The sequence below is a fragment of the Corvus cornix genome, chromosome 6 (assembly GCF_000738735.6).
Source record: "Corvus cornix cornix isolate S_Up_H32 chromosome 6, ASM73873v5, whole genome shotgun sequence".
Lineage (NCBI taxonomy): Eukaryota > Metazoa > Chordata > Aves > Passeriformes > Corvidae > Corvus > Corvus cornix.
In genome coordinates, this window is record NC_046336.1 from 24665504 (window position 1) to 24685295 (window position 19792).

The 19792-nt window shown below is 40.4% G+C and overlaps 1 protein-coding gene across 2 annotated transcripts in view; it reads left to right on the top strand.

Moving 5' to 3' along the window:
* Nucleotides 1-19792, top strand: part of LOC104690224 (putative threonine dehydratase) — a 31925-nt gene that overhangs the window by 8015 nt on the left and 4118 nt on the right. For both annotated transcript variants that reach the window (XM_019286640.3, XM_019286641.3), the window contains 9 exons: nt 190-532; nt 3612-3728; nt 4620-4861; nt 9032-9197; nt 9644-9740; nt 10618-10693; nt 11386-11511; nt 12736-12903; nt 13216-13273. In XM_019286640.3, the coding sequence (XP_019142185.1) occupies nt 190-532; nt 3612-3728; nt 4620-4861; nt 9032-9197; nt 9644-9740; nt 10618-10693; nt 11386-11511; nt 12736-12903; nt 13216-13273 (1393 nt within the window). The remainder of the gene's footprint in view (nt 1-189; nt 533-3611; nt 3729-4619; nt 4862-9031; nt 9198-9643; nt 9741-10617; nt 10694-11385; nt 11512-12735; nt 12904-13215; nt 13274-19792) is intronic.

The following is a 19792-nucleotide window of genomic DNA, read 5'->3' on the forward strand; positions in this document are numbered from 1 at the left end:
TGTGGCTTTTCTAACAGCTGGAAGGTTAGAGTATCTGTCAGTGCAGCTACATCTAGGTAATATGACAGTAGTAACTCAGTCTGCCTGCTTGATGCTTGCAAGGAGTAACTGAGACGTGCATCCTTCTTAAATGCTTAAATCCTTTGATGATCTAAGCTTTTCTAACAAGTTTCTTTTGTTTGTTTTCAGGGATGACAATAAAATAAAGAAACAACATATCCCAGCACTTTGTGATCTTCGCTGCTGTAAGAATGTGCCCGTAAGAAATGGCCTTATTGGGCAAAAGCCACCCTCTATCAACCCCGAGAGACTGAAGGATTTTGGTGAGGAGGATTACCTGAACGGGGATGTGAAGACCTGGGAAATGAAGATAGTGAGCCGAAATGAGGAGTTACTTAGGGATGCCCTTTCCTCCATCCCTCAGGCGAGCAGTAGGACCAGCCTGGCAAGCTGTAACAAGCTGATTCGATTTGAAGACATTAGTGCAGCAGCCTTCAAAATCCAGTGTGGTGTTCAGAAAACCCCCTGCATGGTAGGGAATCTTTATGGTTTTGCATTCTCTCAATGTTTTTCTTTTTCCTTATGAAAGCTGATCAGAAATGAAGGAAGACTGTGAATTGCAGCAGACAGATCTGTGTAAGAAGACTCATGTTCATATTAGTTGTATTTAACTGTCAATAATAATTTTCTTCTTACCTGTTTACACTAACTTAAATCCTCAAAGATTTCAGTGACCTGTAAACAAAGGCTAAAACACATTAGGCATAGACTTAATGCACTGTGGTATCATGCTCCCAGTGAAAAACTCCTGCCACAAAGAACCTGAGTTGGAGGTGGCAGACTACCAGCATTTGGGTAAGCACTCTTGTGGGAGGGTCTGGTTTGGAACCAGCCCTTCTGTTTGGAGAGTTTGAAGGTACAGCTTTCCCTTTTCAGTCAGGCCAACCAGGAAGGGCTGGATATGTTCTGTAACCAGGTGTTTCTGCCACAGGTGTCTTCAGCAAAATAAGGATGGTAAGACAGACACACACAAACATGTGCACCTGTCGATCAGCCTAAGTATAGAAATGACTGAGATACTCCCATCAATGTACAAGATCTGCTAAAGCATAAGAGAAGTACAGTGGCAAGCTGTACTGTATTTCTACACTTTTTCATAGTGTATTTCTACTGCTGGGAGCTCTTCAAGAAGGCTTCTCTGGGCACTCTGTGGCTAATCTCTTTTCCTTTTGGTGTGTCAAGCTAAACAGTCTCACTTTCTTTAGTCTTTTTTAATGAACTATGCTTTTAAAATTATCAGAATAGTGGAAAACCTATGTCCATATAAAAACCTGTATATTTTAATGTGAAAATAGCTTATGACTGCTGTTGTTCAAAGCAATGTTCCTGCAGAAGTCATTAGTGCATTTCATGCATTGACTCAAAACAGAGTGGTGTCAAGAAAAACACAGAAAACCTTTAACTTGTCATTGAGAGCCCGTTTCAAGGACATTTATTTAGATTAAAAGGAGAATGTGACTATACTCCAGTCAGTTAATTGAAGGGAGAAACACTTTGCAGGGTGATTCCTAATCTGCAAGTAAGACCATGGATGGAGTATCCTGTTTCCTTAGACAGGAGTTTGCCTTGGAGCTGAGATATGGCATCATGAGTGAATTGTAACATGTCAAAGAGGTAGTGAGCATAAGAGAACAAGGAGCTGACATTAAATTGCACACCTGGTTGGGCTACTGATGGAGGAGATGTAAGGGCTGTTGTGCTAGCTTTGTGGAGGCCAGAGGGAGGCTGGGCTGTTTGTTGTATGTTAGACGTGGTATCTGTAGTCCTTAGATAAGATCACGGTGACTAAAGGGAAATCTTACAGGTTCAATGGGTCTTATGAGGTCACACATCAGGTCAGTTCAGCTGAAAATAGCACTGATGCCTGCTTTGTTAGAAGTAATTGCTATATTTAGGCTATATGAAAAAAGCCTCAGTTAAAGGGAGATGAAAAGGATAACTTAAAATACTGAATATCAAAATTAAAGAAAAATATCAATCTAAAGTACACCACCTTGGGGGGTAAAGAGTGACTTAATGACATAGTTTTAAGTGTAGTAGACTTAGCAACTTTATTATTCACAGCATTCATCTCCTTAAATCCTTTTTCTGATTGTTCACTCCAGAATCCAAGATTCTCTACAAAAACAAGTATGGTATGTGAAGAACTAGTAGTGTTTCTTTCATAGTGTTCTTATTCTGTTTTGCATAGACATTCTCCATAGATTAGGATGTTTAGGATATAAACTATTATCCTATTAGTGTACTAAGCACTTTCCATTGTTTCAATTCTGCAGCCAGATTTGCAAAGGAGCAGCAAGTGGTAGATCTTATGTCACGATTTTCAGAAGCAAAATAGAGAATCTGGCCCCACCTATGGGTGAGAAACTTAACATATGCTTGTAAATCCACTAAAAAGCCTTGAAACATTCACCTGAAACATGCAGTTTAACTGAATACTTCAAAGCAAGTATCTGTTTCAGATATATTTAGTTTACATAAATTCACTTGGAAATCCCACAGTCTGAAAAACATGTCAGTACATATTAGTGTATACACTATACATTTTATGTATGACACCGCCAGATATTGCTTGAGATAAATATTTTGTCATGCTGTTTTTGAATCTGTCTCACTTTGTGACTTATCTTAAATGAGGACTTGATCCCCTAAATCACCAGGGCCTCATTTGCTTTGGCAGCCAATAGAGGAGATGGAGCCAATTCTGAAATAGAGCTGCAGTAAGCCTGGGGAGCTGGCACCCACAGGCTTTCTGCAGCTCTATTTCATGAGTTGTCTAGTGTAAAACTCTTGGCTTAGTGAATATGATAATAGGAAATTAATATGTTGATACATGCTGGGAGTGTCTTATTGTAAAACTTAACAAATATTTTCCATTAAAAATTTTTAAAAATCATGCATTTGGGCACTGCATCACATGTAATGTGCTTGCTAATTCCCCTCAGCTCAGGCATCCTTTCTGTTCCAAACACTAAGCTTTTCCAAACAGCTGCTGCTTACACTTGCAGTCCTGGGAAATAGTTTTTTTATTATTTCCATCTTTCTTTGAGTAAGTGATGTCTTCACTCATAGTCTACTGGCCTTAGGATGCAAAATAGATGACATTCAGTAGTGAATCTGTGGCAGAAACCACAGCAGAGCCATAATGGGGCTCAAGGAGGAATTTTCTGATGGCTTTTGTATCTATTAGATGATGACCTTATTTTTTGGATATTCAATATCCAGTTCTGGCTAGTGCTGGAAACATGGGTTTTGAAATAATTGAAAATATTTCTTTTAATGCCTGTATTTGAACAGTAAGGCCCAAACAAGTGCTATTTTCAGAGCTCTTAATGGCATGTGGTGCTGTGAGTTTGAAAATCACTTCTATAGACCAGAAGGACCTGGTAGGTAACAACACACTGTCATGTATTTCTGAAGAAACAGATGACAGGTTTTGCTTCTTAGAGCTCATACACAGTAGAATTCACACCTCAACAGGCAGCTGATGGAGTGTGGGAGATTTTTCTTAATAGTAGATACATTGCCATAATATTATTTATCTACTCCAGTATTCTAGGCTATCCAAGCAGTATGGGATGGACATCTACCTGAAGAAGGAGTTCCTCCAGTACACGGGATCTGTGAAGGAACGGGGTGTACTTTACCTTCTGATGTCATTGCCTCAGGTATAGCAAAATGTCAGTATTCAAAAAGAACTAGATTAGTTCTGCTTCACAAAAATGGAGCAGAGTTGGAGATAAACTTACCTCTAATCTCCATGGAATCACAGTGCTTCTTGTCTTTAGAATCATTCTACTGAACACAGCATGTGAACACAGGTCTGAATGTAAAATACTACTTCATTTACAATTGGCTGATCTGCTGGTGAAATTCTTAATGTTTGAAACAAAAACTTGCAGAATGGAAACACGAGCATTTTCCTGTGCCATTTAGATGCAAGTGTTTTCATGTGTACTGTGGTTCTGATATGTTGAAACCACCAAACTAATGGGTGATGATGAAATTGAATTACAATGAGTGATGACAAGGATCTAGATCACCAATTGATTTTGTAATGAATTTCAGTATTCTTACATGAATAGCTTGTTTATCATTTGTCATAGGAGGTTATTGAGTCTCTGCAGCAATAATTGTTGTAATAGGCATGAGACAACAGCCCAGAGCAGTGGTTATTCCTGCCTTTCGTAACAATATAAATTAAATCTTCTATTAAAAGGAAGCTTGAAATGAAATAATTTCATACAGGCAGAGCAGAGATATTGGCTCTGAGGGACCAGATATCAGCTCTTCTGTGATCAGTTGGAGTTTTTCAGCTCTTTCCAATGGAACAAGAATTGAACCCAGAGGAGTGCAGGCACAGGGGTTGATCTTGTGCTGTTTTAGCTTTGTGTGTAAATCCTGAGATCATACCAGACGTGCATACACTGTACCCTAATATCCTGATTCAATCAGCTAGTAAAGGGCAAAAAGGAAAGCAGATCATCAGAATGATCCAGGATCATATGGGACAACTATGTGACACTATATCATGTGCAATAAGCAACCCTGTTTTTTAGGATCAGCAAAGAAAAGGGGTGATCGTGGCTTCGGACAGTAACTTTTCCATGGCTGTCGCTTACCATGCCTCAGAGCTCCGTATTCCCGTGTTTGTCATCGTGTCAACCAGCACAGCTCCGGCCAGGGTGAAAATGTGCCGCGACTACGGTGCCATGGTTATATCCTACGGCACTACAGCTAAGGATTCCCAGGTGCACGCAAGGAGGCTGGCGCAGGAGAATGGTTACCTCTACCTTGAAGAGTAAGTGAAAGCCAGGCTCAGTGGAAAGATCTGATTAGATGCTCGCACAGCTCTGCAAAAACAATTAGTTTCATTAAAATGTTATCACAGCTCATCAAAATGCTCCTCTTAACCTGGAATATGGACACTTACATGCTCCCAGACACAAATCATGTCTCTTTGTAACAGCTGGGCATGGAGACCAAAATTAAACAGTCTTCTCCTCCCCTAAATTAGGCAAACTTTGTGATTAGCGATCTCTATGGGCTAATATGATAGTGGCTGTAGGTTAATTCTTCAGAACTCTGTCAGAAAGCATTAAGGCTAGTGTTAATTTCTGGTCTCTCTCTTTGAAGTTAGGTGCGTAGAAATTAATCTTTAATGCAAAGAATTCAGTGAGAAAATGTGGAGCAAGAAAAGGTTAATGCTCTAAGGTTTGCACATATCTGGTGTGAGGAACAAAACTGATACTGCCTTTAAAAAAAGATTATTAAGAGGCTACTTCACACATATATTTAAAGTAGCTAAGGATGGGCATAAATCTAAATTTGAACTATTTGAGGTCACTGGACAAGGCAGATGTAACAAAAACATGAATGAGATAAGGCAGGCAAAAATACTTAGAACAGATACATTTTCCCTTTTCTCTTTAATCTCTGTAGAGTCTCATGCATTTCTGCCCTCCCCCGCCCCCCTTTTTTTTTTCCCACCTCTCTTCAAGAAGGATTTCCAAAAGCACAGAGGGGTGAATCATTAACAGTGGTCCATCCCCTCTGATGCACTGAGGTGGAATGTTATTTTCACCCTACCATTGCTGCTTCTGTGTGGGCTTCATCCCGCTCTTGGTGTTTGTATGGCATCTCCTGCAGTGAGTGCCCGTTCCCCTCCAGCTCCCAGGCACTGCTGCCTTAAATACAATAATAACGAGTGGTGTTGCTTGGGAAGAAGATCCCAGAATGAGCAGAACAGAGGAGTCCTCACTTCTTTTCCAGCTGGTGTATTGGGAAGGCAATACTGCAAACTGTACTGTTGAACTCCTCTGCCATCTCTGCCAGCAGCCAGTGACACACAGGGGTGGTTTGTGTGCCTGGTCTGTCACCATGGGCACAGTCTTGTCCCAGACTGGGATTTCTGGTGGGGAATGAGGTGCCCTAAATCCCAAAGAATTTTATACACTTTTAGGCTCCTTTGAAAACCACAGTTTTCCATAATTTTGTGATTTCCAAGTTTCTGTCAGCCATTTTTCTATTGATGTGTTAATTTCCAGCTAGCTTGCATCAGCTATCACATTCGCACACAAGAACTAAATTATTTTATTGTAATTTGATGTTTAATCTTCCCTCCTCCCCAGATAATGATTTAAGATACCTAAGGTAGATATTCTCATGTCTTGAAGCTCCAGGGACAATGCATGTGTAGGACTTCAGCATCCAACACTGAGGAATTCTAAATGTAAACACTACCATTAATAATATTAAAGCACTCTGATTTGTTTCAGGTTACAAGAAGCAGAGTTATTCAATCTGCGACTATGTTTAATTAAAACCTCACAGATGCAATTTTTCACTGAAAAAAAAAAAAGGAATAAACCCCCACTGCAATTGTGAGCCTTTTCATAGTAGGATATCTGAAAAATATTTTGTTAGGTGTAGACTGGTATTTCCCAGTGTAATATGGGCCTTTATGGATAGCCAGTCTTCTCCAGTGTGGGTCTGACACACATTCTTTGTCACATGCCAAAGCTGCTTGTAAAATACCAGCTGATCTCTCAAGCGTTAGACTGGAACTTCCGAAATGTCGTTTTATTTCAGTTTGATTCTAGCTTCTATAAAATCCCCAGCAATTTGGTCTCTGGGTCTCCTCACCCAGTCATTCATTCTGCCCTTCCTGAAGCAGATGTTACGTGACTGTCTTTGGCTGTCCCTGCATGGGCGATGCCCTGCAGCTGGGTGTGTCATTGTCAGCTCTTCCCATTTCTTCACTGCAATTAAAATACTGTGTCATGAAAATGACCGTACAAGAATTCAAGTAGGTGAAGGACACTTTTTACCCAGCTGCAACTTCCTGGGAAATCCCAGGAAGGAAATGTGATTTTTCAAATTGGAATTCAATCATTTAGTCTGCCTAATTGCTGCCTAGGTGCCATGAAAATTTTACTAACTACAGGGGCTCAGGACCTCATTATAAATGCAATGTGACTATTGCCAATAACTAACTCAGTACTTCTGTGAGGATGTGAGAAAGATTCCTTTGTGAATCAGAGAGGAAAGAGTGCTGCAGGTTGAATTACACACCTTCCTTCCTTGAGAGCCCGTTTTTCTCGTGTAACTCCCTATCTAAATGCTGATCAAACCTGGTCGTTTGTGATCTGGTTAGTCTGTTACTCTATCCACAAGACTCTGAGCTGCTTACTTGGGACAGATGGGAACAGGGCCTTCTAGCTGCTACACCAAAACTTCATTGGAAAACTGAAGCCTGACAGCCAATCTTTGATTACTGATATATCATACATTTCAGAAGACAAATATCCAAGTTTCTAGGTCTGGCTCAGAAATGCTTGTTTCAGTCTAAAGTCTTTAGATTTATCTGCCCTGTTCCCTCATTTTACCTCAAAGGCATATGATATTCAGAGATGTGTTTGCTTTCATAAAGCAAAAGTTATCAGTCACAATGCAAAGAAAATCACACATTTTATTATAAAAGCTGAAGTCTGTTCAGTGAACTGATGTTTCAACTGGATGTTAGCAAGGAAAAAGTGATGATCTGAATTATTGATTCAAATTGCTAACAGTTCTCCATGCCCAGAGAAGTCTCGTTGGGACAGTTTTCAGTTGTTAGAGAAGCTTTATTCCTACATTGAATATCCCAAGCCTTCATTCATTTTTGCAGCTTCCTGTGTAGCCCATGTAACCACGGCAGGGGTAGCTCCACAAACTTGGATCTGAATCTTCTTTGGAAATAAGGCTCCAGAATTGTTCAGGAGGATAGTGATATATTTTGTCACATATAAGAGGAATGTGAGAGCTCCTTCGGTATCTTGATAAAGACAATAAATACAAGGATTCAGTTACCCATCCCACTATGGTTTCTTGCTTTTGCCTTTGGGTGTGCTACAGGAGTTGACGTTCATTAATCCCATCCTTTCTTATGTAGTTATACATAAGTTATAGTAGTATACATATAGTAGTAATAGTATACATATAGTTATGTAGTTCCTTGCCCTGAGGAATTTTCTGTGTCTTGATATATATGTGAGGTAACTTCTCAAGGGCCTTGGTCTCCTTCTTGCAGGAATTTTGTGCTCCTATGCTGAGCCTCTCTGTGCATGTCTAACAGTAATAAAAACAGTTTCCTAGTACCCAAACATCCTTGGGTCAAGTAAATTGAGTAAAGTCATTGGATCTATAATTCTGTTTGCCAGAAAAAGCAGAATGTACAGAGAGCTCATATTTCTTTTCTTATATATAGTTCTACATTTACGTCATTGCTAGCTTGTAAATAAAATGCAAACCAGCTTTTAGAAATAGATACAAGTCAGTCATGAGACTGTATAGCAGAGTTATCTTCCATTTTTTGGTACTGTTTGTCCCTATTCTTTATATTACATTTGCCTGAAAGTATTTTACCAGTGCATATTTTGGCATGACTAAATGCTTCGCTTACCCTTCCAGGGTAAGGCAAAGGTATCAGATATTGGCCCTGGACTATGGAAAGACAGCTCTAGCAATCTCTTTGGTATTTGTGAGGTTGAACACACTGCTTAAATCTCCTGAAAATTTCCATTCATCACAAACACTAAATCCACTGATAAGTAAAGAGGAGATTTCTTTTTGAGGCTTTGCTTGTAGTTTGGACTGCAACATTTAAATTTTAGGGAACTGAAGGAGGTGATGGCAATGGAAACATGACTTCTCTCTGTAAACACCTGATAACAATGGGAATTAAGTGCTCTTCAGTCTGAAGACTCTTTGAGGGGCTTGTCTACAGTGTGAGTTTTCTCCCAGCAGGTAGCAGCATGCGATGGTCCATCTGATGGCACTGTCCTGTTGCATCACCTCCTCCCCTCATATGCTGCAGATTTACCCTCATATTTATCTTTTTCTGCTGAACAATGTCTTGAAAGTAGTAGATTGAATTATTACTGCACTGACATATGTGACCCCTGCTGAACTATGCCCTTCCTTCCCACAGGGAGGATAGTGCTGTCTACCTGTCAGGCCTGGGAACCGTGGGGCTGGAGATGTACGAGCAGGTGCCAAAGCTGGACGCAGTGATTTTCCCTGCAGGAGGCCACTGTGGCTTGCTGGCAGGGTCAGCTGCTGCACTCAAACACCTCAACCCACATATTTCTATAATTGTAAGTTGCCTTTCACCTATTAACTGTTGCATTTGGGCAGCTTTCACCACAGCTGTTTACAAAAGAAACTGGTATCTACTGACACTTCCAGAGACTGCATATGCTGGGGACAGGAGCTATCTGATCCTGTGGACTTTTGCCTGTGAGAGGACCCTGTAAGAACCAGGAAAGCTCCTGTCCCTTGGCTGTTTGGGTGGATTTAAGAGAAAAGTGTGGGAAGACTTTTCCAAAGCAAATAAAATCCAGTTCTGTTTAGAAATAAGTTCTTACTGGAAAAATTTGGTCCTAAGTAAGCCACAGAATAAGTTTAGTGATAGCATGATTGTTTTACAACTTGAAATTAATTGTTAATTTGAAGAAGAAACTTTCTGTAGGTTTTGCTGTCTGATTTGGTGGTAACTTCTGTTACAACTGGTTCTGTAAAATGTGACATCTCTCTTCCTCAGGGAGTTGAATCTGAAAGTTTCCCAGTATTGCAACAGTCCTTAAAAGCTGGCCACCCAACTGAAGATCAGGCCTGCAACAATCATCACTTCTATGGAGGTGAGAAAATGCAGTATTCTTTTGGAGGTAAAATAAAGGTTGTAACAGATTTCTCCAGCTATATTACTTTCTTATTTCAGTTCAAAGATATTTTAAGGGAATTCTCTGAAGACTCAGAATTTAGTTCAAGTTGTAAGAGCAACTTCTGCCACATTTCCCCCCACCACCCTGATGGGGTACAATACTATTTCCAGTGTGCATGGAAATATGAGAGTATTTATCTGAACATTGTGCTCACACGCAGCATCTAAACCTGTGAAGTCAATGGGAAAGCTCTTGTGTAAAAGACTAATTTGTGAAAAGGCAGGAAAATGATGCAGCGCTTGAATATTTAGTCACAAAGCTGTTCTCAGAACAACAGTGTTTATAAATGGTTGTTTCCATATCATTTGCTCAAAAAACCTCAACTGTTAAGCAATTTAAGAACATCCTGTTTGCCTGATGTTCAAATCTCTGGAAGTTTTGGATTAAATTGGAGTTTTGTAAGAAACTTCTAATTTCTCTTGATAAGCTCTGCCTGTGTCTGCACTCTTAGCCAACTGTCCTGCTGGAGCTAACAAGCCCAGTGTCATTCTGGGGTCTCCTCTCCTTCAAGCCTCAGTGAAAAGCACTGGGCTGCAGGGTCATTCTCACACTGCAAGAATGCCAGTGAAGTATCAGAATTTTCTTGAAGGTGTCCAAAATGGCAAAATCTTCTTGTGAGATTTTTCTTTTATTACCAAACACATTTCTTTTATATGAAAAAAATCAAGCAACTTAAGGTCATGTAACAGCAGTGTGCTGCACTCATTAAGGGTACAGACCAGCCAGGACTCTAAAAAATGTTGAATATGTCTAAAACAGCCAACTTCATATTTTTGTCTTTTGAAATCTGCAGATGTGAGCGGAGTTTGCTTTGGCAGCAATTCTTTGCAGCTGACTGGGAAGCTTGTGGATAAAGTTGTTGCTGTGAGGTAGGTGAAGAAAAACAGTGAAATCAATAATACTGGATGAACATTATTGTATATGAAAAATGTGCTGTACCACCAGGTTATGGTGGTTCTGCGTGTGCAGTGGAGAGCAGGTTGGCAGGAGTTGCCATCATGCAGAGACTGGGAGCATGGCAATGGGGTACCTTTCCTTCCAAGAGGGGCACTGGAGACATTGAACTCAGACCCCCATAGCATAGAATCGCAGCATAGCTCAAATTGGAAGACACCCATGAAGGATCATCAAGTCTGACTCCCTGCTCCTCACAGGACTACCTAAGACTAAGTGATATGACTAAAAGTGTCATCCAGACTGACCCCTTGGCCAAAACTTCACCTGCCACCACTACCCAGTCATGCTTTGGGTGTAAAACTTGTCCTTGTGTTCTACAACACTTGTCCTTGACAAACCTCTTCTGAATCTTCATAAAAAGACCAAATTTGTGGAATATACTTAGTACTAGGACTTAGGTAATATTTCTAAAAAAAAAAGCCATCCTGTCTTTGAGTTAATAATGAGTCTGAGGTGTACATTCACCCCCAGTAGCACACTGTTCTGTAACCCTGTGGTCTTATGTATCTGGGAAGATGGCAAGAACCCAGTTACACATAAATGTATTATCTTCTGCTTTTGGGAGCCCATTTGATTTGTTTTGACCCAAGTCTCTCGCTTTCAGGGAGGAGGACATCCTCATTTCAATGCTGAGACTGCTGGAGTATGAACGAGCCACGGTTGATGCTGAAGGGGCCATAGGACTTGCAGCATTGGTGGCAGGGAAGCTGCCTGAGTTGAAGGGTAAAAGGTACAGCAGCTATTGCAAATAGGGAACTGTGGAAAAGCATGGGATTGAGCACCTTGGTCCCAGGTAAACGGTGAAAAGCTACTTCTTCTATGGGTGACAAAGCAGTTCCTGCCCCTGAACTGGCAAGGGCCTCATTGGTGGCAGAAACTTCAGACTGACTAGACCAGTCACAGGTGGTAAGATTGTGTTGAACCAGACAAATGCCAGCCTGCAGACCTGACAAATTTTGTCCCTTTCCTCGATTCTCAGATGTTTGGGGGAAAGGCAGTTACAACTCCACGAGGCATTGTCACACCTGCCAGGACAGTATCCTGCTCTTGTCATCCTGTTGTCTCCTCTCATTCCACTTGTGGAATCCAGCCCTGTCTGTGGTGGGACAGAAGCTAGGCTGTCTGCTGCAGTCACCCCGTGGCACCTCCCGGTCCTGAGAAGTGTCCACATAGTCAGAGGGATTATCCTTGTGCTTAGTGTTGAATGTGTGGGTAAGTGCTGCCTTGCCTCTCAGCTTGAGGACTCAGCACTTAAGTGGATTGAGCCTTGGCTCAGATCATAGTCCAGAATGTATTTAAACTTACATGCCCTCAAGACAAAATAAAATTTCCAGTGCATAGCATTGTACACTAAAATACTGCTGAGGCAATTCTTCAGAAGAGGCTGACAGAGTACACACAGAACAGCAGCAATTTTCAGTATAAAATAAAAGGGAAAATGCAAGGGTTTGGTCTCAGGTTAGATTTGGCTCTGCAGAGAGAGATTTTCATAGACTAATCATATGGCTCTTCACTTGCCCTTCAAAAATTTCTGCACTCATTTTTTAGGGCTGTGATGAATTTAATCAATGGTTACAGAAAGCCTTGAACATACATATTGATGTCTGATCAATAAGAGCCTGAAACTTAGAACTTCCAGGGGAGAATTATGTCAAATTTTTAAAACTTGAAACCTAGACCTTCAATTCTCCAGCTAACTATCTCTAACAAAATTCAAATGTCCAGGAAATTCAAAATGAAAACAACACTTCAGGCCAACAAATGCAGCCAGCTTCTAGGCCTTGCCTACCCGCTCAAAATGGCTACTGAGAGCCAGGAGCCCTCTGACATGTAATACTTAGTGAGGGGAGGTTCTAGCAGACCTTAGGCTGATTTGGATGCAGTGTTTATGATTTATGGTCCCTTTACATGGGCGAGTGCAAGTCAAAACTGCTATTTTTCTGTCTGTTTTCAGAGTGGCAGTTGTTATATGCAGTGGAAACCTGGAATTACATTTGCTGCAACAGTGCATAGCTCATGCCCTGACCCTTGATAACAGAGTGTGCAGATTTTCCCTTGTGATTTCCGACTGCCCAGGAGACATGTCAAAGCTACTGGAAATTTTGGCTCGGGAAGAAGCAAGGTAAATCAGATTAATAGTTGGAAAATATAATCACAGAGTAGCAGAAAGATTATTTAAAGATTGGCAAATGTTTCCGAATGTCTCTGAAGCCAAGTCTTTGAGTAGCTAATTAATCAAAAGTTTTTTCTTGTTATATAGCAAAAAAGTTTTTATTTCCTTCATTTTTGTTCTAATCTGAAAACACCTTTGTAGCATAGAATTGTGTGTAATTCAGAAAGAAGGAAAGATATTTACTCTCCGAACACTTGTGGAAACTGTTTTGCAGTGACAGGGGATTGTTGTGATCTCTAATTTGTCCCTTATTTGATCTAGAGTTTTGGATATCAAACAAGAACGCACATTTGTGACATCTGAGCTCTTCACTGTTGAGGTAAGATGAGATGCCATTTCAATTTCTCTAATAGTACTGGCCTCCCCTGGTTTATTCTGTTTTCCTGTGTCTCTTTATGCCATTGTTGAAGAAGTCCAACAGTGTGCAGTGTCAGAGATTGTTTCCTCTGTGTTGTACAGCTTCTTGCCAAGCACTTAGCAGGCATATAAATAACACAGGACCAGTTTTACCTGCTGTTGCAACATCCTGGTGAAATACTCCAGGTGTTGTATTGCACTACTGCTGTTCTGAACCCTCCTGATATGTGTGGCAGGGTGCTGGAGGAGGTGAGCAAGCTGCAGCATCCGTCCAGAACTTGAAGAGCCAGCTGTGTAGGCTGGCTGTAATTGTCTGACATTTGCCTTAAAGTAATGTAGAGAACACCCTTACTCTCAAGGAATGCTAGCTTTTAACTAGGGCCTCAGTTTTTTTTCTTATCCACCAGAGCACAAAGGCAAATCATTATTCCTTTGTTGAGTACTGGATGCTGTAACAGTGAAGAGGTGTTACCAGCTATTGGTGTCTCTTAAAAGGACCATTTGTCTCATGGCGTATCTCTTATTTCAACTGCTTTGGCAAAGGTGTGGTCCTACCGATTTCATGCTATCACTGTCCAGGTCCAACCTGGCTTAGTTTGTGAAACCTCAGGTGCAAGTCAAATTAGAGATCTTTGCTGAACAGGCTTGTAACTGGGGTGCAGAAATGTTACTGGGTAAGCAAGTTCTTTGGTTTTGGCCTTTACATTTAATTTCCCACCTGGATGCAAAAGCCCGCTCAATATTTTCACTTGCAGATATAAAGAAGAGGTAAAGATCACTATAGTACATGATATCATCAGTTCTGTCAAGCATCAAGGACTTACCCCACATTGTTCTGCAGTGTGCCATAATGATAGGCCAGCTCACTGTTTTGGGTGACTTGGAGATAGCGTGACACCCGCTGCACGAGGTGGATAAATCCCACTGAGTGACTAACTTAGCTCTGGAAACCCTTTTCACTGAAGGCTAGATTCAACAAACCCTGTAACTCGTATAAAGTTTTCAACACTATTTATATGGAGTGAGGCTTGTAGTTTTTATTAATGCTATTAAGCAAATTAAACAAAATCTACAGTCTTAGGTGGTTTTTTTGTTTGTTTTGTTTTGGCTTTTTTTGTTGTTGTTTTTTTGGGGTTTTTTTTTTAGTTTTTAGTAAATACAGGCCCTGAGTGAAAACAGTGCCATGTGCTATTCTCTGCACTTTGAACACAATGTATTTTCACTGACTGTCCACTTGAAGAATCTGACAGTGTTGCACTACAAAAAGGTTGAGGGGAGGAATTTGCATCCCTGAATAATTTAATTGGATATTGGATTTGCATGATGGCTTTTAATCAGTCTGGGAGAGGCTATTGGATAATTAGATGTGAAGTACAAAGTAGTGACCCAGACGTAGAGACATCTGCAGGCAGCTCTGTCTGGTGACACCTAGTGAATTGTGAAGCTTTCTTTGAAAATTAAAACACATGTAATCAAAAAGGGAAAAATATAGAGTTTATATGTAAGCATCAAAATTAATTTGCTCTATCCAGATACAGGAAAAAGTACATATTTTCATAGTAAAGCCAATACATGTGAGGGATGTTTTGTTTTTGTTGTTTCTAAGAGCCAAAGACCTGTGTCATCAAAATACCTTAAGCATTTGCTATGTAAATCACAGCACTTAAAATTAAGCATGAATTTAAACCTGGATCAAGAACCAAAATTACCACCTTGTGTTGTATTGGTGGCAATAACAAGAAAGGTGTTGCAGCTATACCCATTTCATTCTGACTTTAATGTGTGCTTTTGACTGTGGATATAGACTGGGTGTTTGGCAGAACAGACCAGCGAGCATAGATGCTTATTTGAAACACTAAATCTGTCCTGTCAAGATTATTGCCTCAGTATTTAATCATCCTTTTAGATTTAGTCTTTTATTTCCAAAGAAGAGAAACTTGGCTTCTAGTCACTTATCAGGATGATGGAGCTGCTTTGGTTGGGGGTTTTTTTCATTCTAGTGAAATACCTTTCTGGGTTAGTGTTTGTTCTTCTAGTTCACATGTGGAATGCCCTGTGGGAAGATCCTTTCTGATAGTCTGATTTTATAAAATAGTAAGGACTTTCTAAAATGAATCTTATGTTCAAATTACGCTTCTGGAAAAAAAAAACTTTTGGGACATTTTAATGACAAAAATAAGAGATTTTTTTTTTTACAATAAAAAATAAGGAATGTGTCTATATTAGATGAAGAAGTGCCTTGTGCAGAGGGATCAGCTGCTTGTGTTCCTTGGAGAACAATATGGGAGTTTCTTTAGGATTCTGCCTGCTTATCCCTCCAGTTTAGATTCTCTTCCCTTGTGACTCATTCTGGATTTCTTTCACGCAGAGGACTACACCCTAATTCATTCTTACCTGACTGGTTAGGAAGCTACTTCCAAAGTCCCTATATTGAAATAGATAACTCTTAGCAAATCAGACAAATAACTGGTTTGGTAGGCTTCACATTTTAAAGCTGTTGAAGGAGGTTAGATGGCTGGGAATATCTAGACAGAAAAAAATATCAAGGCTAATGAAAAAAATCATCTGATATCACAAATTAAATGGATACAGAGATCTAAAGGACAACCCAGTTCATGGGGGGAAGCTACAACTTGCTTCTGTGAACTTCTCTGTTCTCCATCAGTAATATTCCTGAGATTCAATTGGGACAATTTATCACTTAAATTGCTTCCATCTGTAAACCTCTTTAAAACCTTTTAAGTCCCTTTAATTTCATATTACTATTGACTCAGAAGTCAATGAGCAAAATCAACAACTCAATAAGGTAAGGATGTTCTTTGCTATGAAGTAGATCAGCAGCTTGCCTGCTTAATGAGGTCTAATTTTTGGACTTGTGCAACGTAGTTGAAAAAAAATATCTTTCAGCTCATGAATTTTCTAGAAAAGTCTTCTCACCACTGAAATTACAGCATAATCAAACTGGCAGGTCCAGGAGGATTCTGCAAGGTCCTGAATTGCCCCAGCAGCTTTTCAGTGGGTGGCTTTTGCACTGCAGTGGTGGCAGTGCTCCCTCTGACCTCACTCCTGTCTGACATTATGGGTTATCTGGTCTGTTCACTTCATACCTCTCAGGACCTTCACTATACTGTGGTTTTGAAGAACTTGGAAGAGACCAGCTGTAAAAAGAACATCCACCACATTACTTGTCCCTCTTGCCTGTGCAAGAAAATGCTAAGTCATAAATCAAATATTTCCTTTTCCTTTCAGTAACATTACACATTCTCCCAGTGGTGCTGGAATTCCTGGCTTTGTGTGGTGTAATACCTTTTTTCTCATACAGTTCATTCGCCTCAGGCCAGAACTCAATAAATTATTTTAGTCTGCTCTGGTCAATTTAAATAAATTTGTTTGGGCCAACTTGCATTTTGTAAAGGCTGGAAAGGAATCCTTTGGATTGGAGTCCCCAGTTGCCAACATATTCCCTGTTACTGCCCTGTGGAGCAAATACAGAGGAGCAGGCATTTGTACAGCTACAGTGTGCAGAAGGATGCTATCATTCCTAAAGCATTTCCTGCATGACCCTGGGCAAGGCTCTGCTTCCATGCTCTGTTCCCCAACTACAGAATGGAGACACTGGGAGGGGGAAGTTCAGCACTCCGTTTCTTCTGAGGCCCTCCAGAAGAATTCGGTCATGTTCTCCAATGGCGTTCCACAGCAGACTGTGGTACAGAGCAGGCTGCCCCAGCTGGGGAATTGGAGCCTGGCTCTGGGGAGGGCCCAAGCGTTCCTGGTGGACCGTTCCCTGCCTTACCTAACATGGCTTGCTCGTGCTCCTGCTCGCCGACCTGAATGCACCAATTGCCAAAAGATAAGGGCTCAGGTTGCACAAGCAGCTGACAGCTGCTGCACTCTTTCTCAAGCATTCCATTGCTCTGACCTTGGGGATGATCTGACAGCTGATCCCCAAACCATCAACCGAGCTGCTGTTACCAAATAATCGGTAATGTGAAGTAACTTATGCTGGGTGTTTACTGAATAATTCAGAAAATTGCCCAGTTGTTGATTTTTAAAAAAGAAACCCCTTTTTCTAAATATAGAACTGAAACCAGTGTATATATAAATAAAGTTTTCACTCCTAACTCCAGTGACTTTCATGCAAACAAACCTATAATGTTGCTAAATGTGGTGTATCATGATTACTAAGTTATGCAAATCCTACAACAGCAGCTTAAGAAAATATAATGAATATGATTTCTAGAATTAAAGAAGGAGGATACAAATGTTCAATGGATGATTCCCAGACGTAAAGAACTGCACTAGTTACTTAGTATTAGCTTTACATTGAGCCTGGAAAAGCACAAAAGACTGAACTCTCTTGATTCAGCAGGACTACTCACATTTCCTCTGCTCTCTGACATTGGCTCAGCATGTCCACCCACTGTTTTTATTTGCACACACAACCTACAGATAGTAGGCATCAGGGAGCTGAGAGGCATGCCAAATTCATTTTTAAAATCTAGGAAAATATGATCTAAAAGGCAAAGTGCCTCCATTATGAGAACTTGCATTTAAGAGGGAGTAGAGGTGCCCTCCCTATTCAGCATAGAACTTTGCAAATTTCTTTCTTTTGGGAAGTTATGAAATTTCCTCTCTTTGAAATCAGTGTAATTTCTATGAGTATTTGAATTTATGCATCTGGATTTTGGTGTTGCACAGTAATAACTTGTAATCAATTTTTTCCTTTATTTTTTTTTTTAGCCTTTGTCCTGCTGCCTCAATTACTTCCAGTCATTAAATAAAACCCACAAGCCATCCATATTCAGTGAAATCTCTTCTGTCTTTAATTACTTGTAGGCCTTCTCTGACAAAAACTTACAGGCTGACTAAACCCTTTGGCTGGAACGAATCTTTAGATTACCTGCCACAGGGAATGGAACTTTAAATGCAGTAAAAGATCCATCTGGCTGGTTATTTTAATGGTCTTACTGGACCAGACATTTATTTATTTATTTATTTAATCCAGCAAAGACGTGCTATGTAGGAGAGAAACTCATAAAATGCACTCTTGTTGTTGGTGGGTTTGTGGGGTTTCTTGATACACAGAAAAGAAAGGTGTGCTGTGCATAGGCGGCCTGGCAGCCAATAAGGGCTCTGCAGGTTCAAAAATCCCATGCATAGTTCTGAGGGCTCATCAGTATGAAATAAATTTAAAGTAAATTTTTCTCTAGTTGTCATAGGTTATCTTGTCTGGTGTACAAGAAAGATCAGGCAATAGGTTCTGCCATTTGTTCTTAAAAAAGACCATTTTGGGCCACTTACTCTTAGGTCATTGATAGCTATGCAGCCTCCTATAGTAAGTAGTACTGGGGTGCTTCTTCATCCCACATAAATATAACCTCATTAACCTCCCCCTGAATGTGAGGGGTGCCCTGTTGGACGCTCATGTAAATGATGCTTCCCAGGTGAAGCAAACAAGAGAGTGCAGTTTGTGAAAGTAAAACTGCAGTGTAAATTGTCTTAGTCTAAGCAAGAAAGTAAAATCTTGCCTTCCTTGCTGCTGAGATCTGTAGCTGCCCTGAGGTGTTGTGTGATTCTCTCTTCACTCCTGCTGGGAGCAAACGTTCTCTATTCCTCTCTTTGACAACTGTGAGAAGTCAGATGAATTTCTGGAGTTGTTACCACTGCTCTTGCTGTTACTACTCTTATGCTACACTACAGCATGGTATCTTCCATATCAGCTGCTGGATGTGGTGCATGCTCGGAACAAAAAGACAGTGTTTATCTAACCTGTTCACAAGCTCTCTGGCTCCAGTCTAGTGAGGTCTGCCTGGTTTCCATCATGAGCAGAAAGGAAAGGGCAGAGACGATAATTAACCATAAATCAAAATGCTTGCTCCCAGGGCACAGCAACTGCTTGCTGCCAGACATTCAGGGCTGAATCTGTCAAGTCCAGACTGGTTCCAAGAGCAGTAATTGATCTACTCAGGACAAAACAGGCGTGATTGCTGTGGAAGGGGGAAAATGTTGCTTTTTTAAAATTCCAGACTCTGTGAGAGATGAGTGTGTCCTCTTGAAGATATGATTGCAAAGCTTCAGGGATTTAATATGAACCAGGGAATGGAAAATGGGTGTTTGGTACACTGGTGTTCTCAGATACTTTTCCCAATCATTGTGTTCTCTTCTCTTTCCGCATTATTACTTTTCCTCTATGACTGCCCTTCTCTTGAGACTAAATCCCACTTTTTTGAAGAAGAAAGAAATTAGCATCTAATTTGCATTCCAAAGAACCAATCAAATAGGACTATGTTCAGCACAAGAGGTGAAGAATTACAAGACCAGATCAGAAATGTGGCTTATTTCATGATGGATATTTGAAAAGGTGTAGCCAGTTTCCTAATTAAGTGAGCTATGGCTATTTAGAATAACTTGGAGTGTTTTATATTTTCATCAACAGTTTTGCTAAAGGTTTGTTGTTATTTTTAAGAAGTTCCAGAAAATG